This window comes from Haliotis rufescens, unplaced genomic scaffold, assembly GCF_023055435.1.
Source record: "Haliotis rufescens isolate VD_foot unplaced genomic scaffold, xgHalRufe1.0.p SCAF_4, whole genome shotgun sequence".
NCBI classification, from domain to species: Eukaryota; Metazoa; Mollusca; class Gastropoda; order Lepetellida; family Haliotidae; genus Haliotis; species Haliotis rufescens.
In genome coordinates, this window is record NW_025964112.1 from 45,591,967 (window position 1) to 45,612,884 (window position 20,918).

At 38.1% G+C, this 20,918-nt stretch overlaps 1 protein-coding gene across 3 annotated transcripts in view; it reads right to left on the reverse strand.

Moving 5' to 3' along the window:
- The window catches only part of LOC124152133, a 55,610-nt gene that overhangs the window by 17,201 nt on the left and 17,491 nt on the right, over positions 1-20,918 (reverse strand). For all 3 annotated transcript variants that reach the window (XM_046524910.2, XM_046524921.2, XM_046524927.2), the window contains exon 2: positions 19,510-19,684. In XM_046524910.2, coding sequence (XP_046380866.2) covers positions 19,510-19,684 — 175 coding nt within the window. The remainder of the gene's footprint in view (positions 1-19,509; positions 19,685-20,918) is intronic.

A 20,918-nucleotide genomic window follows, 5' to 3' on the forward strand; every position in this document is an offset into this window, starting at 1 on the left:
CAACACAAATTTGAAAGAAATGATTCTACTTTAAAAACAACCTACAACAGCCTGATCCTTTCATTTTGCTATAGTTATTCTGTAATGACAGATTAACTATAGTAATATGAAAGAAATGGGTGGTCCCTAACTTTTTTTAAGTAGTATAAATAAACAGCAGCCGCTTTCCATGATAATTCATAGTTTTCATATACATCATAATCTAGAAATCGACATCAGTTTCAAAGCCCAATCCATTTCATTCCCATAACACAGAGCAAGCTTTATTCCCACAGATTAAATCCCCTACTGAAATTGACAAATGTTAATGTCAGTCATAATCTGAGATTCTAAGCTGACACCAACAAGACTATTGTGTATGTTTCCCAACAAATTCGGGATTATGGCGAAAGCAAGCTAAATACTTCAAGTCGGCCTAACAGACAGCAACCCGTTTGTTGCGAGGCCATGTGATGACAAGGTTTGAATGAATGGTACAAGTGTGTTGAGTGATCAGCTGCTGCATTATTGCATAGGTTTCCATAATCAGACCTCGTTCACTACCACTCCAGATATAGGCAATGTGATTTGCGGTCACAAGCCCTGTGGACAGATAATGTGGTTTGAACAGTAGAGATGTAACTGACAAACATTACATCATTCTGCCATGTCAGTGTCAAGATGAAACAGACTATTGTCATGAGAAGAAACTTTCCTACTTGACTCAACTTTCCCAATCAATGATGAATCTTTTTGTACAGCCAGGGCCCCATTCCATAAAGCAATCTTAGCATTAAGGTGATCGTAACTCCTATACTTTATCACAGTCTTTCGATCGTGGTAGAGCTGAGGTCACTCTGTGGAATGCAGCCCTGGCCAACATCATTTTAAGATCCAAAATACAATTTTACAAAAGTTATTTTCCTAGATACTACCTTTGTTAAAAGTATTATTATCTCTTAAGAGCTAACAAGTTGACTTAAAGTCAAAAACAGTTTCAAAGTAACTTTCAGAATTCCTGTTTTTTAACTTTACATCACTTTTCTTTGAAATTGAAATCAAATTAGTGGTGACATTTGAATTATTGTTTTTGCCTCCTGAATCTTGACAGTTTGGCATAGAAATAAGTAAAAGGAAAAATAAGCTAATTTACGTTTTTTTTCATTGAAAGTATTTGCACACATTCTTTGGAATAAAAATTTCAGTGACAGGAAACTTGAATCTACAGAACATGGCAGGCAAATTGGGGGAACACATGATCATAGGTTCCTGGCATGCCTAAGGGACATAACTCTGCACAGCAAATTGTGGCACTTTAGACTGAGCTAACCACCATGGTCCACAAATAATTCCAGGTAAACTGCCATGTAAGATAGTGGAGGTGCCTGTCAAACTGTCGTATTCATTGTACCTGTTGATGTTTGTTGCTTTTCACATTCGCAATACCAGTGTACTACTAACAACCTCTTTAGCCATCTGTTGTTGACAAACGCTTAGTCTCGAAAACTCATAATAACTACATTTAAATTAACAAAAATCTCCAGTAAGACAGGTTTTTATTTGTTTGTTGTTTAACGCCGCAATATTCCTATTAAATGATGGTCTGTAAATAATTGAATCTGGATAATCCAGTGATTGACATCAAGAGCATTGATCTACACAATTTGGATACGATGACATGCATCAACCAAGTCAGTGAGCCTGACCACCTGATCCCGTTAGTCGCCTTAAACAACAAACATGGGTTGCTGAAGACCTATTGTAACCTGGATCGTCACAGGTACCAGTGAGATTGCAGTTGAACCTGTGGAAAATCTAGACTTGCTTCATTTAAGGCTGTAACATCCCAGTACGGGCTGGGCGGAAATAATATGATTCAGGGCCAGTAAGACAGACCACCATTTTGTTTGCAAAAATATTTCCAGGCCACTTGGCATTATCCTACATTCCATGACACATCTACGACCATTCCTGTGTGACCAATATTCCAGAAGGTATGAGACCATCTAAAACACAATTCCAGATTCCAAACAATATTCATGATACTACCAGCAGTACGAAATTCAAACTAATATAATAAAACAAATCAAATTTCAGTCCCAAATTTTCAAACCATCATTTCATTAAACCATATCACCACCCTCAATATTACATTTGCATCGCAAATAATAAAATCTAACAGCTTATTCATTTGTAGGGGAAATCAATTCCGGAAGTTCCATCTGGTGCAGACTGGGCCAGGAGGCGCTGGTGATATCACCAGATTAACTCGGCCAGTCCCTCCAGGCCCTGTCCGTCTCTGGTACCTGGTTCGCTGTCATCCACACCTGCCCAGTATCAGCTGATAACCAACACGCTCATTTCACCGTTTTACAGGTCTATCTTTTTCGGTCAAAATTAACATTTTCACCTCAAGTTCTTTTGTTTTAATGGCCATGTTTACGTTGGCTGACATGTGAACTTTTCAAAGTTCATGTATTGAAAACTAAGTTAATGTATGGAAATATCACACCAAACGATATAAAAAGAAACTTGCCTTTTAAGTGATCACTGTTTGAAAGGTTTACATGCAAAGGAACATCACGATACAGAGCTCCAGGTAAGATTACCTGCGTAAAATACGCAAAATAAATCCCCATTACCCAATTCATTTTGAGTTGCTTCTGTAACAACACTTATCCTTTTTATGCTTTTCAATGTGCCACTTGTATTTCTTAATGGATCTTTATTGACAGGCATCACATATCACATACATGAACTCTACTGCAGCGAAAAATGCATAAATGATCTCACTGATTGTTAATTAGACATATTTTTTAAAAATTAGACTCAATGTAAAAATAACCATTATAGACTGAACCCTAGTGAGTAAAAACTATCAACACCCAATATGAACAGTAACATGCTGTAATGGTCAGAAAGCCCTGGTAGAGCCCTGACTTTACCAGTGATTTGTTAATCTGGACACTTCATAATCCAGACAATTCCACAGGGAACTGCACTGTCCAGATTAACAGGGTTTCACAGTATAACACTTTTGGGATAGCCATTTTTTGTAAAAAAAACAACAAAAAAGCTTTACGGTTTATTAAATCACCAGAACGCCAAGATTTTCATACCTGCTCATGGACTGAAATGCCAAATGGACAAACAAATTTACATAAAGTTTCTTCGCCAACATTTGCACTTGTTTTGCTGTCATAACATGATGGATTGCAAACTGCAGTACAACAGGAAGCAATTCCAAAAAAATCTCCTTTCTTCTGCACTAAAAATGTCACAGATGGTATAGCTTCAGCACATAAAAGCACACGTTTATGATCTATACCTTGTGTCTGTTGCAAGCCATGTCACAACATATCTAAACATACATTCTGTGAAATATTCTCTGTATAAAATCCATCTGTTATCACACAACACATCCACTTGGCACAAAGCATACAGGAAAGTGGATTACAGACACCCATTAAACTTCATGTCCAATTTCATTCATTGACAAGCTTAATTCTATATTACCAAATTTCAGCCCTGCTAAATCTCGGCATCACCTTAACTGCCATGTAAGAATCACTTAATCACTTATGCTCCAAAATAATGTGTGAAAGGTTAACCCTAATGGCAGACAAGATCATTTCCTGATCATCAAATCCCTATTTATCACAAAAACTCCCTCGTTACACTAAGAAGGCTACATACAAGAATACTCCGTTTCCCAAAAGCTCCACCAAGTAAGTCCCCTTTTCAACAATTGTCAGGATTCCTGTGGTTTTGTCAAGATAAATTTCTTTTGACAAGGGGGGAAAAGAAGCATTAATGGGTGGATATATGTTATGCAATGGTGGCTAGCAAACATCCTTCTATTGTTGCCTGTCATTGTATTTGGATCAGTCTTATAGCATATCACAGTTTGAATCACCAGACGTAGCCTTCGGCCATCTTGGATTTCTTCATGCAGACAGGTTTCACTTCACATAACGTTCCCTTCTGAAGATGGTAGTTTCACAAACAAGAAATAAATGCTAATTGTACCCATAATATAAACGTGTATGTATGGAAAAAGCCCGGAAAGTATTTACTCAGAAATATTCACATGTACATTTACTGTCCCAAGTTGTAAATGTTCGTTTTACTTCCATTGTGCAAGAAGTCTGATAACCCTGAAAAAGTTGGCATCTACTACCAAACTCAGTGTGACTGAACTTGTAAACATATCAATCAAGAAATAGTGTCTTATTTCACTCTGACATCTACAAAAACTTGTGGAAAGTGAAAAAAGTCCCATCCAGGCACTCAGGATCTGCTCTGTTTTACATAAAATGAGTTTGTAGTTTGTTGAACAAACTTAGTAAACAAATAGTCTTCCAAGTTTACACATCACTGAACAAAGGAGTTTATTTTGGCCTACATTTTCAACCTTAACCTTTAATGCTAGTGGTAAACTGGCAAATTGTGAGGCTCTTCAACAATGGGCTTTTCATCATGCTGCAGTAATTGAAGCTCAGTGCTCAGTAGTAGTATTAGTAGTCTGTCACTAGTAATTCTGTAATGTTTAATGTCAATATGAGTTTGTGTATATGATTGATTGAGACATAAAAGACATAGTAAAGCTTTGAAAACAGTCAATTTTTTATGTACTTGTGATATGTTCACCCACTCCTAATCCAATTTTTAAAACATTTCTGCCACAAGAATGTAGTTGTCTTTTTTTAAGTTCCTGGAACCTAATGATCTTATTCCTTGTTGAACAGGTATATAATAAGAAATAGCATATGCTGCTAACCAAGGCATCACATGCTGCTAACCAAGATATTACATGTAGCTAACCAAGGCATCACATGCTGCTAACTACGATTCCAGAAGCTCCTAAACAAGATATTATATGTTGCTAACCAAGGCATCACATGCTGCTAACCAAGGCATCACATGCTGCTAACTACGATTCCAGAAGCTCCTAAACAAGATATTATATGTTGCTAACCAAGGCATCCCATGCTGCTAACCACGATTCCAGAAGCTCTTTAACAAGATATTATATGCTGTTAACCAAGGCATCACATGCTGCTAACCACAATTCCAGAAGCTCCTAAACAAGATATTACATGTTGCTAACCAAGGCATCACATGCTGCTAACCAAGGCATCACATGCTGCTAACCTCGATTCCAGAAGCTCTTTAACAAGATATTATATGCTGCTAACCAAGGCATCGCACGCTGCTAACCAAGATATCATATGAAGCTACCCAAAGTCATGACCAAATTCAGATATTACTCCCTCCAAACCAAAGACACTTTTACAAAGTGAGTAAACAACATGTGACAGAAAACATACACTTTTATGAAAAATAAAACTTTAATATTCACAACAAAAAAATATTTCAAATCTTGCAATTACAACTAAAAGTTCAATATTGATCCCCAGGCCAGATGTTATCCCAATATACTTCAAAATATTCTCACATTAGAAAACAATTTACAAAAATAAATTTCATAACGACACAAAAGAATAGAAAATAGTCAATATTTTTTTGGACACCAACAAAAATGTCTCCCCTCCCTTGTGAGCCTCAGTGTGAGTGCCAGCAAAAACTGTTTCCCTACAGCTGCTTCCAATCACCGTGCACAACACTGATTTCCATCAGAATAAGAAATTCAAGAAACTGGTGAAGTTTTTCTTGTTTCTGGTTACTTCCCACATGGGAGCAAGGGGAAGAGCGAAGGGAAGAGGGGAAGAGTGACTGGAACAGGGGATGCTGCTGGTTGAACAACTGTTTCTATTGTTGCAGCAGACTTGATTTGGGTTAGCTTTCAAGGCAAGTGTCAGTGTCAGACACTGAAGCATGCCTTTATAATAATGAGAACTTCAAAATTTCATATCACTTTATTGGTATGTGCTCTTAGGACAAACGAAGCTTGTTTCTGTAATAAATTATCTAAATTATTATTCCTGAAACACTATAACAGTAACCATATTTCATATAAGCTTCAAGAAAAAAATACATTCATTCAGCTTTGAAACCTAATTTTTTGCAAGTTGTTACAGATTCTTGAAAAAAATAGTGACAGAGTAGCTACATTATTCTCTTCATTGTTTCACATTTAACAAGAGCTTTCATAAATTATCAAGCTTAAAAACAAAGAAACATTAGGCTAGATGGAGTGGACAGCCAAACACCTGTGCCCAGTAAAAGTATATGTAAAAATAGCATATACAGAAAATGAAATCAGTTTTGTGTTCATTTTTAAAAATATGCACATATATATATATTATTGACCCATAATAATTTAATTATTAGATATTCATCACCCTCGAAGACACTTTATTGATAAGCAGCTGACTGTGTTCCCTTCCTCCTTGTTTGATGGCATACACTATCAACATTGTCCCACATAACTTTCAAGGTTTCAAGTATATAGCATCCATTGGAAATTAACGAAGACAGATGCCTAAAGACGTTTCAGATAAAAAAGAGAGTAAAATATCTGTCTCATTTTTAAATAATTAGGGTGAAAATCTACTTGTTAATCTATTGAAGCCTACAGAAATAAACCTATGAAATATATGTTGCTTTATGGTAATAACAGCAATTGACAGTTAACTAACACAGCTCCCTTGAAAGGTTTCTTCAGTTAAAATGTTAAAATCTTAAAATGTCTCACTCCAATCTCATATTTCTAAATAATTCTGATGAAAATCTTATTGTTATTTTTAATGTGTCGTTACAGAAATATACATGCTGAAGATGTTGTTTCCCGTTAATAACATCCGTCAACAGTTAACAAACAGTTCACTTGAAAGGTTTCTTAAAATAAAAAAAGAAAGGAAAATATAAAATGCCTCCCAACTCACATTTCTTAACCTTGAAATCTTTGGATGAAAACTGAATGTTTAATTTATTGTGGCCATTCAGAAGCTACTCGGCAGTATGTATGTTGCACAGCAGGTGGGGCGTGGAGCTTTAAAACAGATACTGTGAAGTAGTTACTGTCCCTCTGAATCAGGGAGGAGGTTAATAAGGGGCAATACAGGAAACTCACTCGAGGGGTTACAAGAGTCTGACCTTTGTTAATGGCCTCTGAAATATGTGACTACTAGTGGAGAGGGGGTCTACATTCCTACTGTAACCCTACACTCACAGTGGCTGTCAGGGTCATTCACAGACTGAGGGAGAAGGGGGAGGGGGCAGCGGATGGGGCAGCGGATGGGACAGAGGAGTCTGTGATTCCATTTCTGTTGAGTCAGCTTTTTTTTAAGGAATGAAATATTGACGTAAAGACACTGGATAAATGAATCTGTTAAGAACTCAGGGTGGGGCTTGAGGGGTGTTGCGGAGTGGGTTTGGGGTGAGGTTGGAAGGGGGTGAGGTATCAGCTCAAGACTGGACAGGACTGTCCATTCAATTTTAACAAAAGTCAGTTACTTATAAAGGGAATGAGAAAATTGAAATTTGGACACAGGCTGAAGTAGATACTGTTGGAGCAGTCACTTATATTATTTAGTTGGAGTGAGTGAGTACGGTTTTATGCTGCTTTTAGCAATATTCCAGCAATATCACGGCGGGGCACAACAGAAATGGGCTTCACACAATGTACCCATGTCGGGAACTGAACCCAGGTTTTCTGTGTGACGAGTGAACACTTAAACCTCTAAGCTACCCGACCACCCCTTATTTAGTTGGAATGGGGTAAAGAGTGGTGTGGTGAGGTGGGAAAGCATGGGGTGGTTGAGGCAAGGTGAGGTGAGGTGGAAAGGGATGTAGGATAGCCTACTTTGTGAACAAGGGTAAGTTTATTCAGTCAACATCACAAAGAAGTTCTGATCAGTCTGATCCAAGAGTCTTGGTACATCAGGGGGATACAGGCCTCGGCATCTTGGTGGAGAGTGAAATGGTCTTAGGAAAAGGAGTTAAGTCTGATTTCAGGAGAGGGCTTTACCTCATTACAAGATTATGAATATCTTGTTACCCTCAAGTAAAGCCGGATTCATGGGATCAGCACGATTCATTCACAAGTCCATTGGGCGGAGACCCGAGACACTGTAGCAGGGGGCGACGGGGGTGGGGCAGGAAGCAGACACAGGAGGGGATACAGGGTCGGAGGGGGGACACAGGGTCAGGGGGGATGAGGACCTTCTCACATATCCAAGTCCCTGACCTGCTTCAGTAACGAGAAATGCATTCATAAATTGTCTAGAGCATATCTTCCATATGAAAAGGATGGAAGGGACATAATTCATTCACGGTCAACTTGGAATCTACTTGTCTGTGGAGAAACACATATATAGCCATTCCTGACTCATTCTACATGATGTACATTGCTGTAAAGATATGCATGAAAAGTTAGTGTTCTTAAGAGTCATAAAGAGTTCCCTACTGGACCGACTGTGTTGATGAGACAAGTATGCCTAATAAACAGGAGAATCATACACCATCATGGGTTGGTGATAAACAACAGTACGAGAAAATGCCGCATATGAATTAAATGCAAAGAACCATCAAGAAAGATGACCGGTTGAGAGAATATTCATTCATGCAGCAGCAAGTTTTCAGACGAAAGAAGCAAGAGGTATCTTCACTAAAAGAAACAAATGGCTTGGATCAATAAGTTGATAAACACAGAAGACTGTAGTTGGACACAACCTCTGACATATCCAAACCAGACTGCGCCTACTCAGCTGTCAAATTGTAATCTCGTGTTCAAAGACTTAAAATGTTCTGTGGCATTTAATTATAATAGAGTGAGTGAGTGAGTGAGTGAGTGAGTGAGTGAGTGAGTGAGTGAGTGAGTGAGTGAGTGAGTGAGTGAGTGAGTGAGTGAGTGAGTGAGTGAGTGAGTATGGTTGTACGCCATATTCCAGCAATATCAAGGCGGGGGACACCAGAAATGGGCTTCACACATTGTACCCATAATCGAATCTGTCTTCGGCATGACGAGCGAACTCTTTAACCACTAGGCTACCCCACCGCCCCATAAAGTACAGAAAAAGAATGATGTTTGATTAGTATATTCAAAGCCATTATCAATCATTTTTTCACCATGATTAAAATGTGTTTTTTGAAAAGGTACAGATTTTCATATGATCAATTACCTAAACCACAAAATACTTTCAAATTTATTGAAAAATTGTTTTAAACTGAAGCCCAGCAGCTTGAAATTGGCTCACATCAAAACCATAATATTCTTTGAATAGACAATGCCATTTTGAAAGTGGTCAATTGTAACAAATTTGTAGTTAAGTACAGATTCTCGTACTTTTTTTTGGTTGAGTCCCGTCCGGGATTCGAACCAACACTGCCATAGTGAGGCACCTAATCGCCAGCACACAAAGTCAGCGATCTAACCCACTCAACCACCGAGGCTTCCACAAAAATGAAAATCTGACAACTGCTAGTCTAGATCACGTACTTTGTGTACCCCTCTTACAAGTGTAAATTGGTACGGCTCCCATGGCCGAAAGCTATGAACACACAATGCCATTTAGAAAGTGGTCAAACGTAACAAATGTTATATTTGGGATAACACTGTCTTAGTACAAGAATCTGTACTTTACTAAGAAAGTGTTATCCCAAATATAACATTTGTTACTTGAAAAAACTCTTACCAGCTTTTCATTTCTACTACACAAAAGCAAGAACACCTGATTTTTTCACATTACTATAGTTAATTTGTCATTGGGAAAAATCAGGTGTTCCTTTACTTCTTTTGAGTGATATAAAAGCATCAAATGCAATGCAGGTATGAGAAATTGTTTACCTTTTTCCTGATAAGGGAACAAATTTGTGAAAATACTTTCGAATTGGGAAGTAATTTAACAAAGATCTTGCCATATCAAGTACAGGGAGAATGACTGTCTGTTAATGAATGGTCACCAAGACAGAATAAAAGAGTACCAAATGCCATGTAAAATGTCTTTCTTGTATCAGCACCTTAGCTTGGTTGACCTGAATACTGGACCTGGTAAAACACTTAATGCCCTGAATATGTTTCTGAAATATTAAGTACATCCTGAATAGTTCAATACAATGACAACCCTGCCCGAGTGATTGTTTGAGACTTCTATAAGTACTCAAGTATGCAAACAGGACCAAACATTACATTGAAAGCTTTTGGGTCAAGAGCACTTGACTTTGCTCAGATTAGGAGCCAAGATAACTTTGCATAATCTTCATATTTTTTCTTAACCCTATCCTGACCTCAAATTACAAAGGTTTTCTGTAGTACACTTGAGAGAGTTCAGTATCTATCTGACACATACTGGAGAACTGAATGCACAGTCGTTGAAACATTTATGCAACAAAAACAGATTCAGAAGCTCACCTTCCCTACGTGGCACATACATGCGAGCCTGTTCACCTTTGTATGGTTCATTACCGCCATGTTTAGACAACATCAGATGATTTAGGGTTCTCTTAGGTAAAAACATGCTTCTTGGGTATCAGCATGTCACTATATATATATATTTGTTTGTTTATTGTTAAAAGCTGCACTCTAGTTATATGACGGCGGTCTGTAAATAATCGAATCTGGAAAAGACAATCCAGTGATTGACATCATGAGCATCGATCCACGCAATTGGAATACGATGACATGCATCAACCAAGTCAGCGAGCCTGACCACCCGATCCTGTCAGTTGCCTCTTACGACAAGCATAGTCGTTTTTTACTGCAAGCCTGGGTTGCTGAAGACCTATTCTAACAAGGATGTTCACAGGTCTATGTTAAAAAGTTATTGCTGTAGCCCAAAGTTCGCTTTGTGCAAATGTGCCCAGTTTTCTGTAACCACTATGGTTGCAACCATAAGAAGAGAATTTACGGTATCTTAACCCATCAGACTAGGTCCTGCTTGACATTTATTTATGAAATGTTTGTTGGAGATCCAGAATAATATTCCTTTGTCTCCACTTGTCTAAATTTGATGATTAGCAGAAATCCAAACGTTATTACATTATTCAAATAACAAACATTCAAGCTGCATTCAGAATGTGATCATGAACCTAGACTCGTTTTAGCCATCTTTTAAATTGAGGCGAATCAATTTCAACATGTAGTTAGCTGTTCAAACCGATTTAATGAAATAATTTCAGATTACCCCCAAGTTGTATAACCCTGGTTACGTCAATTGATAATTTCAGCCAACTTTCCCAGGACGCTTCTGTAACTGTTCACACAAACCCAATGAAGAGGCGAGAAGATGGCCGCCAGATATGGCTTAAGAAACAATACTCGCATTTAAACCTTCGGGAATATTTCATCATTTTAATCTATTGGCAACAAGCAAGATCAGGCTTCCAATCAAACATACAGTGAGAGATGGGTTCGCCACACAGGCAGAAACACTCTTATATAAACATTATAATTACAATGACGAGAGACTGAACTTAGCAAGCAGCTCTAAGACAGGCCCAAAAGTGAGCAAACAGAATCACACAATTCCTTCAATTCGAGTCCTCTCTCCTTGTATTCCTACAGTGTATTTTCTATTTGTATTTCTAAACATTATTTGACTAAGGCTTGCTTGTCGTGTTTAGAAACATGACTTTTCAATAAGGATTTGTAGAGTTTTCACGTCATGTAATTTGAGAGAGAAGATGGTGTTTGGTCTTCCCCAGGGAGGGAAGAGACTTCGCTGAGACCTTCCCGTTCAGGACAAGCCATGGGTGATTGATATAAACTATATAGCTTCCAGAATCAATGCATGATCGGTGACGGATGCCATAGTTTCCTTGTGTGGGCTCCATCCCTGTTTACAGCAAACACACATCTTGAAGTACCCAAATGACATAACAAAGCTCTCACTGTTATTGATAACTCATAGATTTAATCGACAACCCTGTAAAAGATTCTGAGAGATGACAGCTGGGCAGAGCTATTTGTACCCTCTGGCAAACTTGGCAAGGTCCTAGGAAAACCTGTCAGGAGCAAGTACAATCAGGTGTTAGTTCCTACGGCAACAGTTGTCTAAGAGGCGGAATAGCAATGGAAGTTCACTGACTGTAGAAACCCTCCTCAGACCGACTTCGATGTTATAGGACACACAAATATATGAAAGCTTATTTTCTTTCGCCAAGGTTAAAACTCCATCGTATTGTTACAATTTTTGAAATGTTTGCTTGATGAGTATGGAAACACAGGTTTCGACATGCATACCGTTTTAACCACTTATTTCTACAAGAATCATCAGGATCATATCCCCTGGCATGTTGAAAGTTTGTGAAGTATTATTCAACAGTTTAGAAAATTTCCAGAAACAGAGTAACTTTCATTGATTATACACTTCACCGCAAGCTGATATGTGTGGAGACTATTCTGATGAAGTATTGAACAGATCTTGAGTTATGCTCCGGGAGAGAACTCAACCATCAGTTAAATCTGCCAGTCCAAGTCCAGCTTGGTTTCATGAAAATGCCCAAATGAAAATCATAAGAAGATTGACCAAATAACATATGGCACCACTTGCCTGCAAGGACAATGTGTGTGCAAAGTTTTGTGAAGAAATAATGACCACATTTTGTGCTATTCATTGCAAGCTTGGTTATATTGTCCGACTATTTGCTGATCACTAAAGCAGTAATAGCCGTATTTGTTTCTTTAATACACTATTCAACATCTGCTAAGGACCAAAATAGTCATCTTTAGCTAAAGGTGTGGTCTTTAGCAAATGTTGAATAGTATATTTAAAGCATTATGGTAACGTCGTGCTATTGTTGCAGTTGATTCTGAGCCAGGAATTCACTGGCCAATCGTTCTGGCTAAGTATAACTGTCGCAACTAAAGGTCATTACGCAAAATGATAGAGAAATCATATCAAACATAACACGGTTTAAGTTGGAGAAATCACTTGAATCTCTTAATTCTGGAAAATAGAACCAACTCGTTTGTTGATTCTAATTCCGAAACCAACATATATAGCAATTTCTTCTGTACTTATTTCATTGTATAATTTCATCAATGTATAACTTTTTAGGACATAAACTTACACTAAAAGTATTACGACCAACCTAATGATAAAATAACTCCACTCACAAAACTTATTTATTTTCAATTTTACTAATGATTCCTCCCAAATAAAGCAAATATAACCTTACTGCTTAAATTCCATTTTGGGGCTCTACATAATAAATTTAAATTGTTAAATCATATATTCTTAAAATTATCATTCCACAGCAGTCAGAGGCAGCATGCAAGACAGTACAAGTCGTGTACTCTTAATGGCTGTAAAACTTGCAACAGTTTTAACACCTTATTTTTTCAGGTCAATTAGTTCACAAAAAGCATTCAAGTCTTTTTAACCACAAAGGTCATTACAGCATTTTACACTATTGTCAATTGCCTTCCAGAAGATCAAATTCTTCATCAATTTCACATATTTCCCCTTTAAACAACCATAACACATGCTCATTGGCCATATAAGGTGAGAAACAATTCAAAACCAACCAATCAGAACCGTGAACACGACTTGGCCCAAGGACAATATCTGTTCTCAGGGCAGCATTTCACATTGATAGCCAGTCTTCGACAGGTGCAAACCCATTCTTTAAAGCATTAGCATTGTTTGAGGGAGCAATTAGCTGAAATGAATCTTTGGTTGAAGTAACCCGACCTCAAAAATGGGCGTACATTTCTACACCATCCCCCTTGGTGTCCCTGGCCTGTTAGTTTTGTGAGGTCTAAAAGGAAATATACTCAGTATTTTGTATAGTTGTACTTGATTAAAGAGGAAAGTGTTCGTATGTGTGGACTAAAAGTTGATAGTTGCAACATAAATGAGTTAAGAGTACCTGGTAACCTTCTACATAATGTTCCTACGTTTTCTTTGAACAAAGATTATTGGGTAATTTATTATTGTATTGTTTCAAATTGTGAAATTCGCCTTCTACAATACAAATCAATATACAGAAAATGACTGGTTGATATACGATTCTGTATCCTGATTAGAAACATTGTTATTAATTCAACACTTACAAAATTTGCATTTGGTGAGATAATCATCATATACTGAACAAAAAAAGTTAAGGATCCTGAATATTTTTTTGGATAATATTTATGAAATTGGGAGCTCAGTCTTCTCTACAAAACATATATCCCCTAAAATATTCAGGATCCCTAACATTTTCTTGATCAGAATAATATTTTGGGTGAGTTGAGGTTAATGCTGGTATTTTGGTCATGTTGTGTGGTAGCCAAGGCAGGTTGCCAATCAAAAGTGAGGAGGTTGTCAATATTGTCGCTTCGGAGAGATCTACAAGTAAATATATCAATACAATATTCAGCCTTTGAAATTTATGTTTGTTCACTAGCTCGAGACTACTAAATTGTGATGAGTGAGTGAGTGAGTATGGTTTTACGCCGCTTTTAGCAATATTCCAGCAATATCACGGCGGGGGACACCAGAAATGGGCTTCACACATTATACCCATGTCGGGAATTGAACCCGGGTCTTCGGCGTAACGAGCGAACGCTTTACCACTAGGCTACCCGACCGCCCCTAAATTGTGATGAAGACAACAAAAATACAAGGTGTGTAGTCCTCACTGACTGTGACATGTGAGGGATAGAATTCTGAACCAGATCTCAATGTTTCAATTTTGCTACAGTTGGAACTGAATAAAACTGAATAAAACTGAAAACTATGAGGTAAGTATTGTTTTACGCCGCTTTTAGCCATATTCCAGCAATATTGGCGGGGGACACCAGAAATGGGCTTCACACATTGTATTCATGTCGGAAATTGAACCTGGGTCTTCGGTGTGACACGTAAACGCTTAACCACTAGGCTACCCGACTACCCAGAATAAAACTGTAAACAGATAGCATTGATACCTTGCTCAAGAAGGACAAGCTACAAACTCTGAGGACTCGTGAAATAAGGTTTATACTCGTCCACTGGACTAGTCTTTAGGAAAAAAAACTGCATTTCTAAGGCAGAAGACATTATGAATCCAGTCACAGTTCAAACTCCAGATATTTCCATAAAATATGCAATATAAATCACCATAACCCAATTAATTTTGCGCTGCTTGCATTCAAATACACATGAAAAAATGCAAAACCCAATAGTAAAACATAATTAACCAATGTATCCTTTTCAACTGTGTCTTTGTAGACCTTATTTACTGATCGATGCAGGCAGGCATCACACATACATCACCTCTACAGCTGTGAATAATGCACAAAAACGTGCACGTCACGCTTATTGATAATTAGACATAAGGATCTCTGTAGGAAGTTTACGCAACATGTTACACAATTAGGGCAGCGCTTGAATCGAAACATTTTAAGTCACCTGGAACAACATTTCAAATAATAATAATTAATTATTTTTTGTTGTTGTTGTTAAAATACACAATAGACTAGATATATATGTAGTGAATACCTAAAGAAACCTATCAATGCCCACTATGAATGATAACTTGCGCGTAAATACTTCATGGCTCAAAATTATCTGGAGCCCTGAAACTGTATTACAATGAATCGAAAAACAATATAACTGATACACAATGATAAAGCAACGATGCCTCAGTACACACAATTCCCACGATAGGGGTTTTGGTGCAAGATTTGCTCTTAAAACAAACAAGTACGTTGATCTAGGCAAAATAGTGATAACATTTCAAGATTTAATAACAATTTCACAAATATACCAAACTGGTCTGGTAAAAAGACCTCCCCCGGCCCTATAGTGAATTTATGCTGACACAGCACTTCCCGTGGGTGTGTTATCAACTCCCTGCTCCGGGTGTCTGTGGATGTCGCCATCATAATGGCCATCCTGTGATTAGACGCAGGCAACTTTTCATTGCCCCTGTACAGCAAGTGTAAGTTAAACCCCCATTATCTTGTGTTGCTTGGCCTTGCTGTGTGGAAGGGAGCTAGACTTGATACGACCAGTCTTACAGCCTCCTAAGCTACGTTAAGGAGACAAGACTGCAGGGTTGGAACAGAAAGAAATTTAATAAGGTTTCTAAAACACAACTAACGATTTGAACAGCCTGATTTCTTTTCTAATATAAACACATTATTAAACATGATGAACAATTTAGATCGGCCAAGTCCTTTTCTAACGTGTTTTTGTGTTCTACCAGAATTGAAAAGTAATTTGTAAAAAAATAGGATTTAAAACATGGCATTAGATTTATCCACTACTTTGCAGTTACAGAATAGGGTTTTTAACAGCACCAATATGGCAACATCAACGGTTAAACTTACCGAAGAATTTCAAAACTGACAACTTCCTTTCAGAAGGTAGATGAAAAATTGTTCATTCATGTAAATCAGATGTTTTCTGTTAGCTTGAAAAATGTCTGTCTTTAAAAAAAATGGTTTATTTTCCCAATTGTTGTCAATATCTAAACTTGATCAATTCAACACAAGAAAGTCAGAAACTTAACCACAGGTTAGGAAAAACCTCAAGCTCCTAATCTCGCTTCAAACATAATCCTATTATTATCAGGCAACAATAAAGAAAATTATTTTAGTAGTTCTGGTGAAATTGAGTCCATTTATCAGATCCTCGAGACATATGTTTACCAAAAAATGCTCCCTTCGCCAAGTCTATGCAGGCCCATGCTATTTGAGCAGAGCAGTAGATAGCACAGGCCCTGACCTTTCCTATCAGAGGCTTCCAGGACAAAGGGAACAGCCATAGGCTCTGCCACCACTGTTTTACACCAAACACACATTTATCACTAATGCTTTCCCCAGGGAATCCGCTTTTTAAGAGATAAAACACAACCACAAACTTAATATTACTCCCTTTTTATAGATTTTTCTAACATCCTGGTATCATTATTCTCATAATCTATTATTGGAACTCATAAACCATAAATTACCAAATTGCCCTACAGTAGAAGTCGTTTTTCAAAGTTTTTTTCTTTTCCGATTTATTGTTTTTCTCCACCGAAAAGCAACAGGGGTTTTATTTTGGTGAAAGTTATTGCACAGATTTGCAGTTGGTTGAGTAAGACAGCTTTTGTTTTTTGTTTAAGTGTATAGTTTCGTCTTGGGTGAAGTAGCAAGTCAACTGAAAGGATTGGGTTTGGAACAGAATACATATGCCTTTGAAAACAGCAGATCTAGTGTTTCATTACCCTTGATAACATTGAGCTCAAAGGTTAAAACTATTCAAACAAGTTTGCATGTATTTTTAAACAATTAAAGAGAATGAACAATATCATTTAATATATATACAAACTTTTTCATAGATACATCTTTTATCTTTCCATCACACAAACCTGATTCTCAAATGAGTCAAGAGTATATTTGAATAGAATGACATATTGGATTGTCACTATGAAAAGAGTGTAGTGTATAAATGTATTATTAAATCTTATGTTCAAAAACAATATTTCCTGTTTATAGAAATGTGCAACCTTGTTTAGAATGTTGCACAAGATGCAACCTTGTTTAAATGTTGCACAAAGTCCAGATTTCACAAAATGCAATAATAATCATCAACAATGAAAAAAAAAAAGTTATACAAATAGGCAAAGATTATTGCATGCTTTGAAAAGCTGTCTGGTAATGTATAAGTTGACCAAATGGTTTCAGTGTTACAAACTCACAAGATGAACAATTGCTCACAGAGCAGAAACAAGGAGACTGTGCACCATACACATATATAAACCATATGGTTCAGACTCTTATTCCTCCTAATGTAAGCAGGCAGGTTAGTTTACAGTACAGGTGGGCAATGCTTCGGGCCCTGCCTCTGTATAGGTATCTGTCCCTCGTTAAGGCTGTAGAGTCAGCCAGGTAAGAAGGCCCCCTCAGGTGTGCCAACTTATCTGATTAAGGGCTGCTTTCTCTGGCCACATATGGAATTTCAAAACTCCCCCCAACTGACGACCAGTGCTGTAGGCTCCACATACTTCGTGGAAGGCCATACAATTTCAGAGTGGAGGCTACAACACTTGCTTTCATGAAATGTCTAAAGGGGATATAAAGGCTTGTGTTTACCTGGAGTGGAGGCCATCATGCCTCTTGCCTCATCTGTAGACATGCTCATTTAGCATCAACAATAGCATTTAGACTTAGGGACTCCAGCTATTAATGTCTTTACTCTAACTATTCAACATTTCTGTATGGTGATAAAATGAAGTTGAATTTTTACAAAAATACCTTAACTCAGGCGGACCACATTATATATGTCGAGTCATCCCTTGCTCAAATCAAGCAGTGGGGTTGGGTAGCTAAGTGGTTAAAGTGTTTGCTGAGTGCCAAAGGCCCGGGTTTGATTCCCCACATGGAAACAATGTGAAGCTCATTTCTGGTGTCCTGCAGTGACACTGCTGTGATGCTGCCAAAAGTGGCATAAAACGACTCACTCACCCACTTAAATCAAACAGAACTGATATGGTATGCGTTGATCAGGATCATGTCAAAATAAAGTTACAATGTCCTGACCTATACATCAAGATGATGGCATTCTAGTTTCTGGTTTCACTATTTTGAAAAAAGAAATTAAAAACTGCTTCTACTAATTTCCACAAAATCACAACTCTAGCTATCCTAAGAGCCTTAACAACTGAAGATGAAGAATACATTGAAATGAAGACCACTTACATTAATTTCACACTTTCAAGATTTACAGTCCTTCCAAAGAACAGACAGAGGTTCATTCAAAACTTAGACAAATTTAGTGTTCTCAAACACGATTCAGAATTCAGAATTTCAGTCATCAGTTCATCATATTAAGTCTGGAGTAATTAGTGAGAGATTTTTTTGGGCATGCTTTGAACAATATTTATGCATTCATTTATTCATTCATTTACTCGTCTATTCAGCTTAATGTGGAAGAAACTTGTCATGCAGGTTTTATATTGTTGACCACATTGGCTAGACCCAAAAGTAAATGCGAATAGTGCTGACAAACCATGAATCGTTATCCAAGTCATTACTGATAAGTATATCTTTCATAGTTACAGTATGAAGAGTGAGTGAGTGAGTATGGTTTTACGCCGCTTTTAGCAATATTCCAGCAATATCACAGCAGGGGACACCAGAAATGGGCTTCACACATTGTACCCATGTCGGGAATCGAACCCGTGTCTTAGGTGTGATGAGCGAACGCTTTAACCACTAGGCTACCCGACCGCCCCTACAGTATGAAGAAAACAAACTGCCACTCAAGTCTGTGCAACAGGGTACAGTGGAATCAGCTCATGGCTTTTGGGTGTCATTTGTTTGGTTATTGTTCAGTGCCGCACTCAGCAAAAATTCCATATAACTACATGACCACAGTCTGTACATAATCGAGACTGGACCAGACAATCCAGTGATTAACATCATGAGCATTGACCTACACAATTATGATAGGATGACATGCATCAACCAAGTCAGCGAGTCTGACCATCCGATCACCTCAGTCACCTCTTTCAACAAGCATTAGTTGTTGAAAGCCAGTTCTTCCGGACCTTCATTGGTTGGATGCCACAGGAAAACTTAGTAACAATTATATCCGGGGATATATCTATTGGGAAGCAACATTAAATTGTTTTGTTTTTTTCGCGTTTGAAAGGTGAAGATGCACTTACATTGCGAAAACTGTTGGTAACATCCTCATCCTTCAGGTCCTTCTTCTCCAGTACAAGTCCCACAACCTTTTTCATGTGAGGGGTGGGCTTCTCCTCCAGGCTGTCCTCCTCCAGCAGCTTGAAGCTGGTGGTTTCCTTGTTTGTCCTCACCGCCATCCCTACTGCATTATGCACACTGAAACACAGGGTCATCATGGGTTATTTACTGCATTAAGCACACTGAAACACAGGGTTATCATGGGTTATCCCTATTGCATTATGCACACTGAAACACAGGGTTATCATGGGTTATCCCTACTGCATTATGCACACTGAAACACAGGGTCATCATGGGTTATCCCTACTGCATTATGCACACTGAAACATCATCATGGGTTATTTACTGCATGTAGAGCATGGGATATCATGGGTTATCCTTACTGCGTTATGGACACTGAACCACAGGGTCATCATGGGTTATCTATTGCCTGTAGAGAATGGGTTATGGGTTACTGCATGTGGATAATGGGTTATCATTAGTTATCTACTGCTTGTAGAGAATGGTTTATGATAGGTTATCTACTACATGTTATACATGGGTTATCCCTACTGCATTATGCACAATGATACACGGGGCCATCATGAGTTATCTACTGCATGTAAAGCATGGGATACCATGGATTATCCCTACTGTTTGTTGTTTAACGCCACACTAAGCAATATTCCAGCTATATGACAGCGGTCTGTAAATAATCAAGTCTGGAAAAGACACCCAGTGATTCATGTCATGAGCATCAATCCACACAATTGGGATACAATGACATGCCTCAACCAAGTTAGCGAGCCTGACAACCCGATCCTGTTAGTCGCCTCTTACGACAAGCATAGTTGCCTGTTATAGCAAGTATTGGTTGCTGATGACCTATTGTTATCCCCGCTGTATTACACACACTGAAGCATACAGAACACAGGCTATCATGGCTACCCCTACAGCATACAGACCATGGGTCATCATGGTTATCCCTCCTTCATTAAATCATTCACATAACAAAAAATACAGGACATAGGTCTACTTTCATCATGAACTGTTTCCAGCGGTAGATTACATCAAGCATACAGCTGCCATGATGAGTGTCTACTTCTCCTGTCACAAGGTCAGCATCTTGTAAACATCAGCTACCATCACCACACGATACAGACAGACAAGCCAGTACACACAGGGTGGATTTGTTCAGCATCAAAATTTCCCAAAAGACTTTAAAAGATTGTACTTGTTGTTACCCTGTCTGGATCTCGGCATTAAGGGGCTAAAACAAGGACTGGTCGGCTGGGAGTCTGTATACTGTGTCTGGGTGAGGTATTCATGTTAAACTGCAGCTTGGTTTTAACTAGCACTATAAAACTGGCATTATTCGGGATAGTACAAGCAG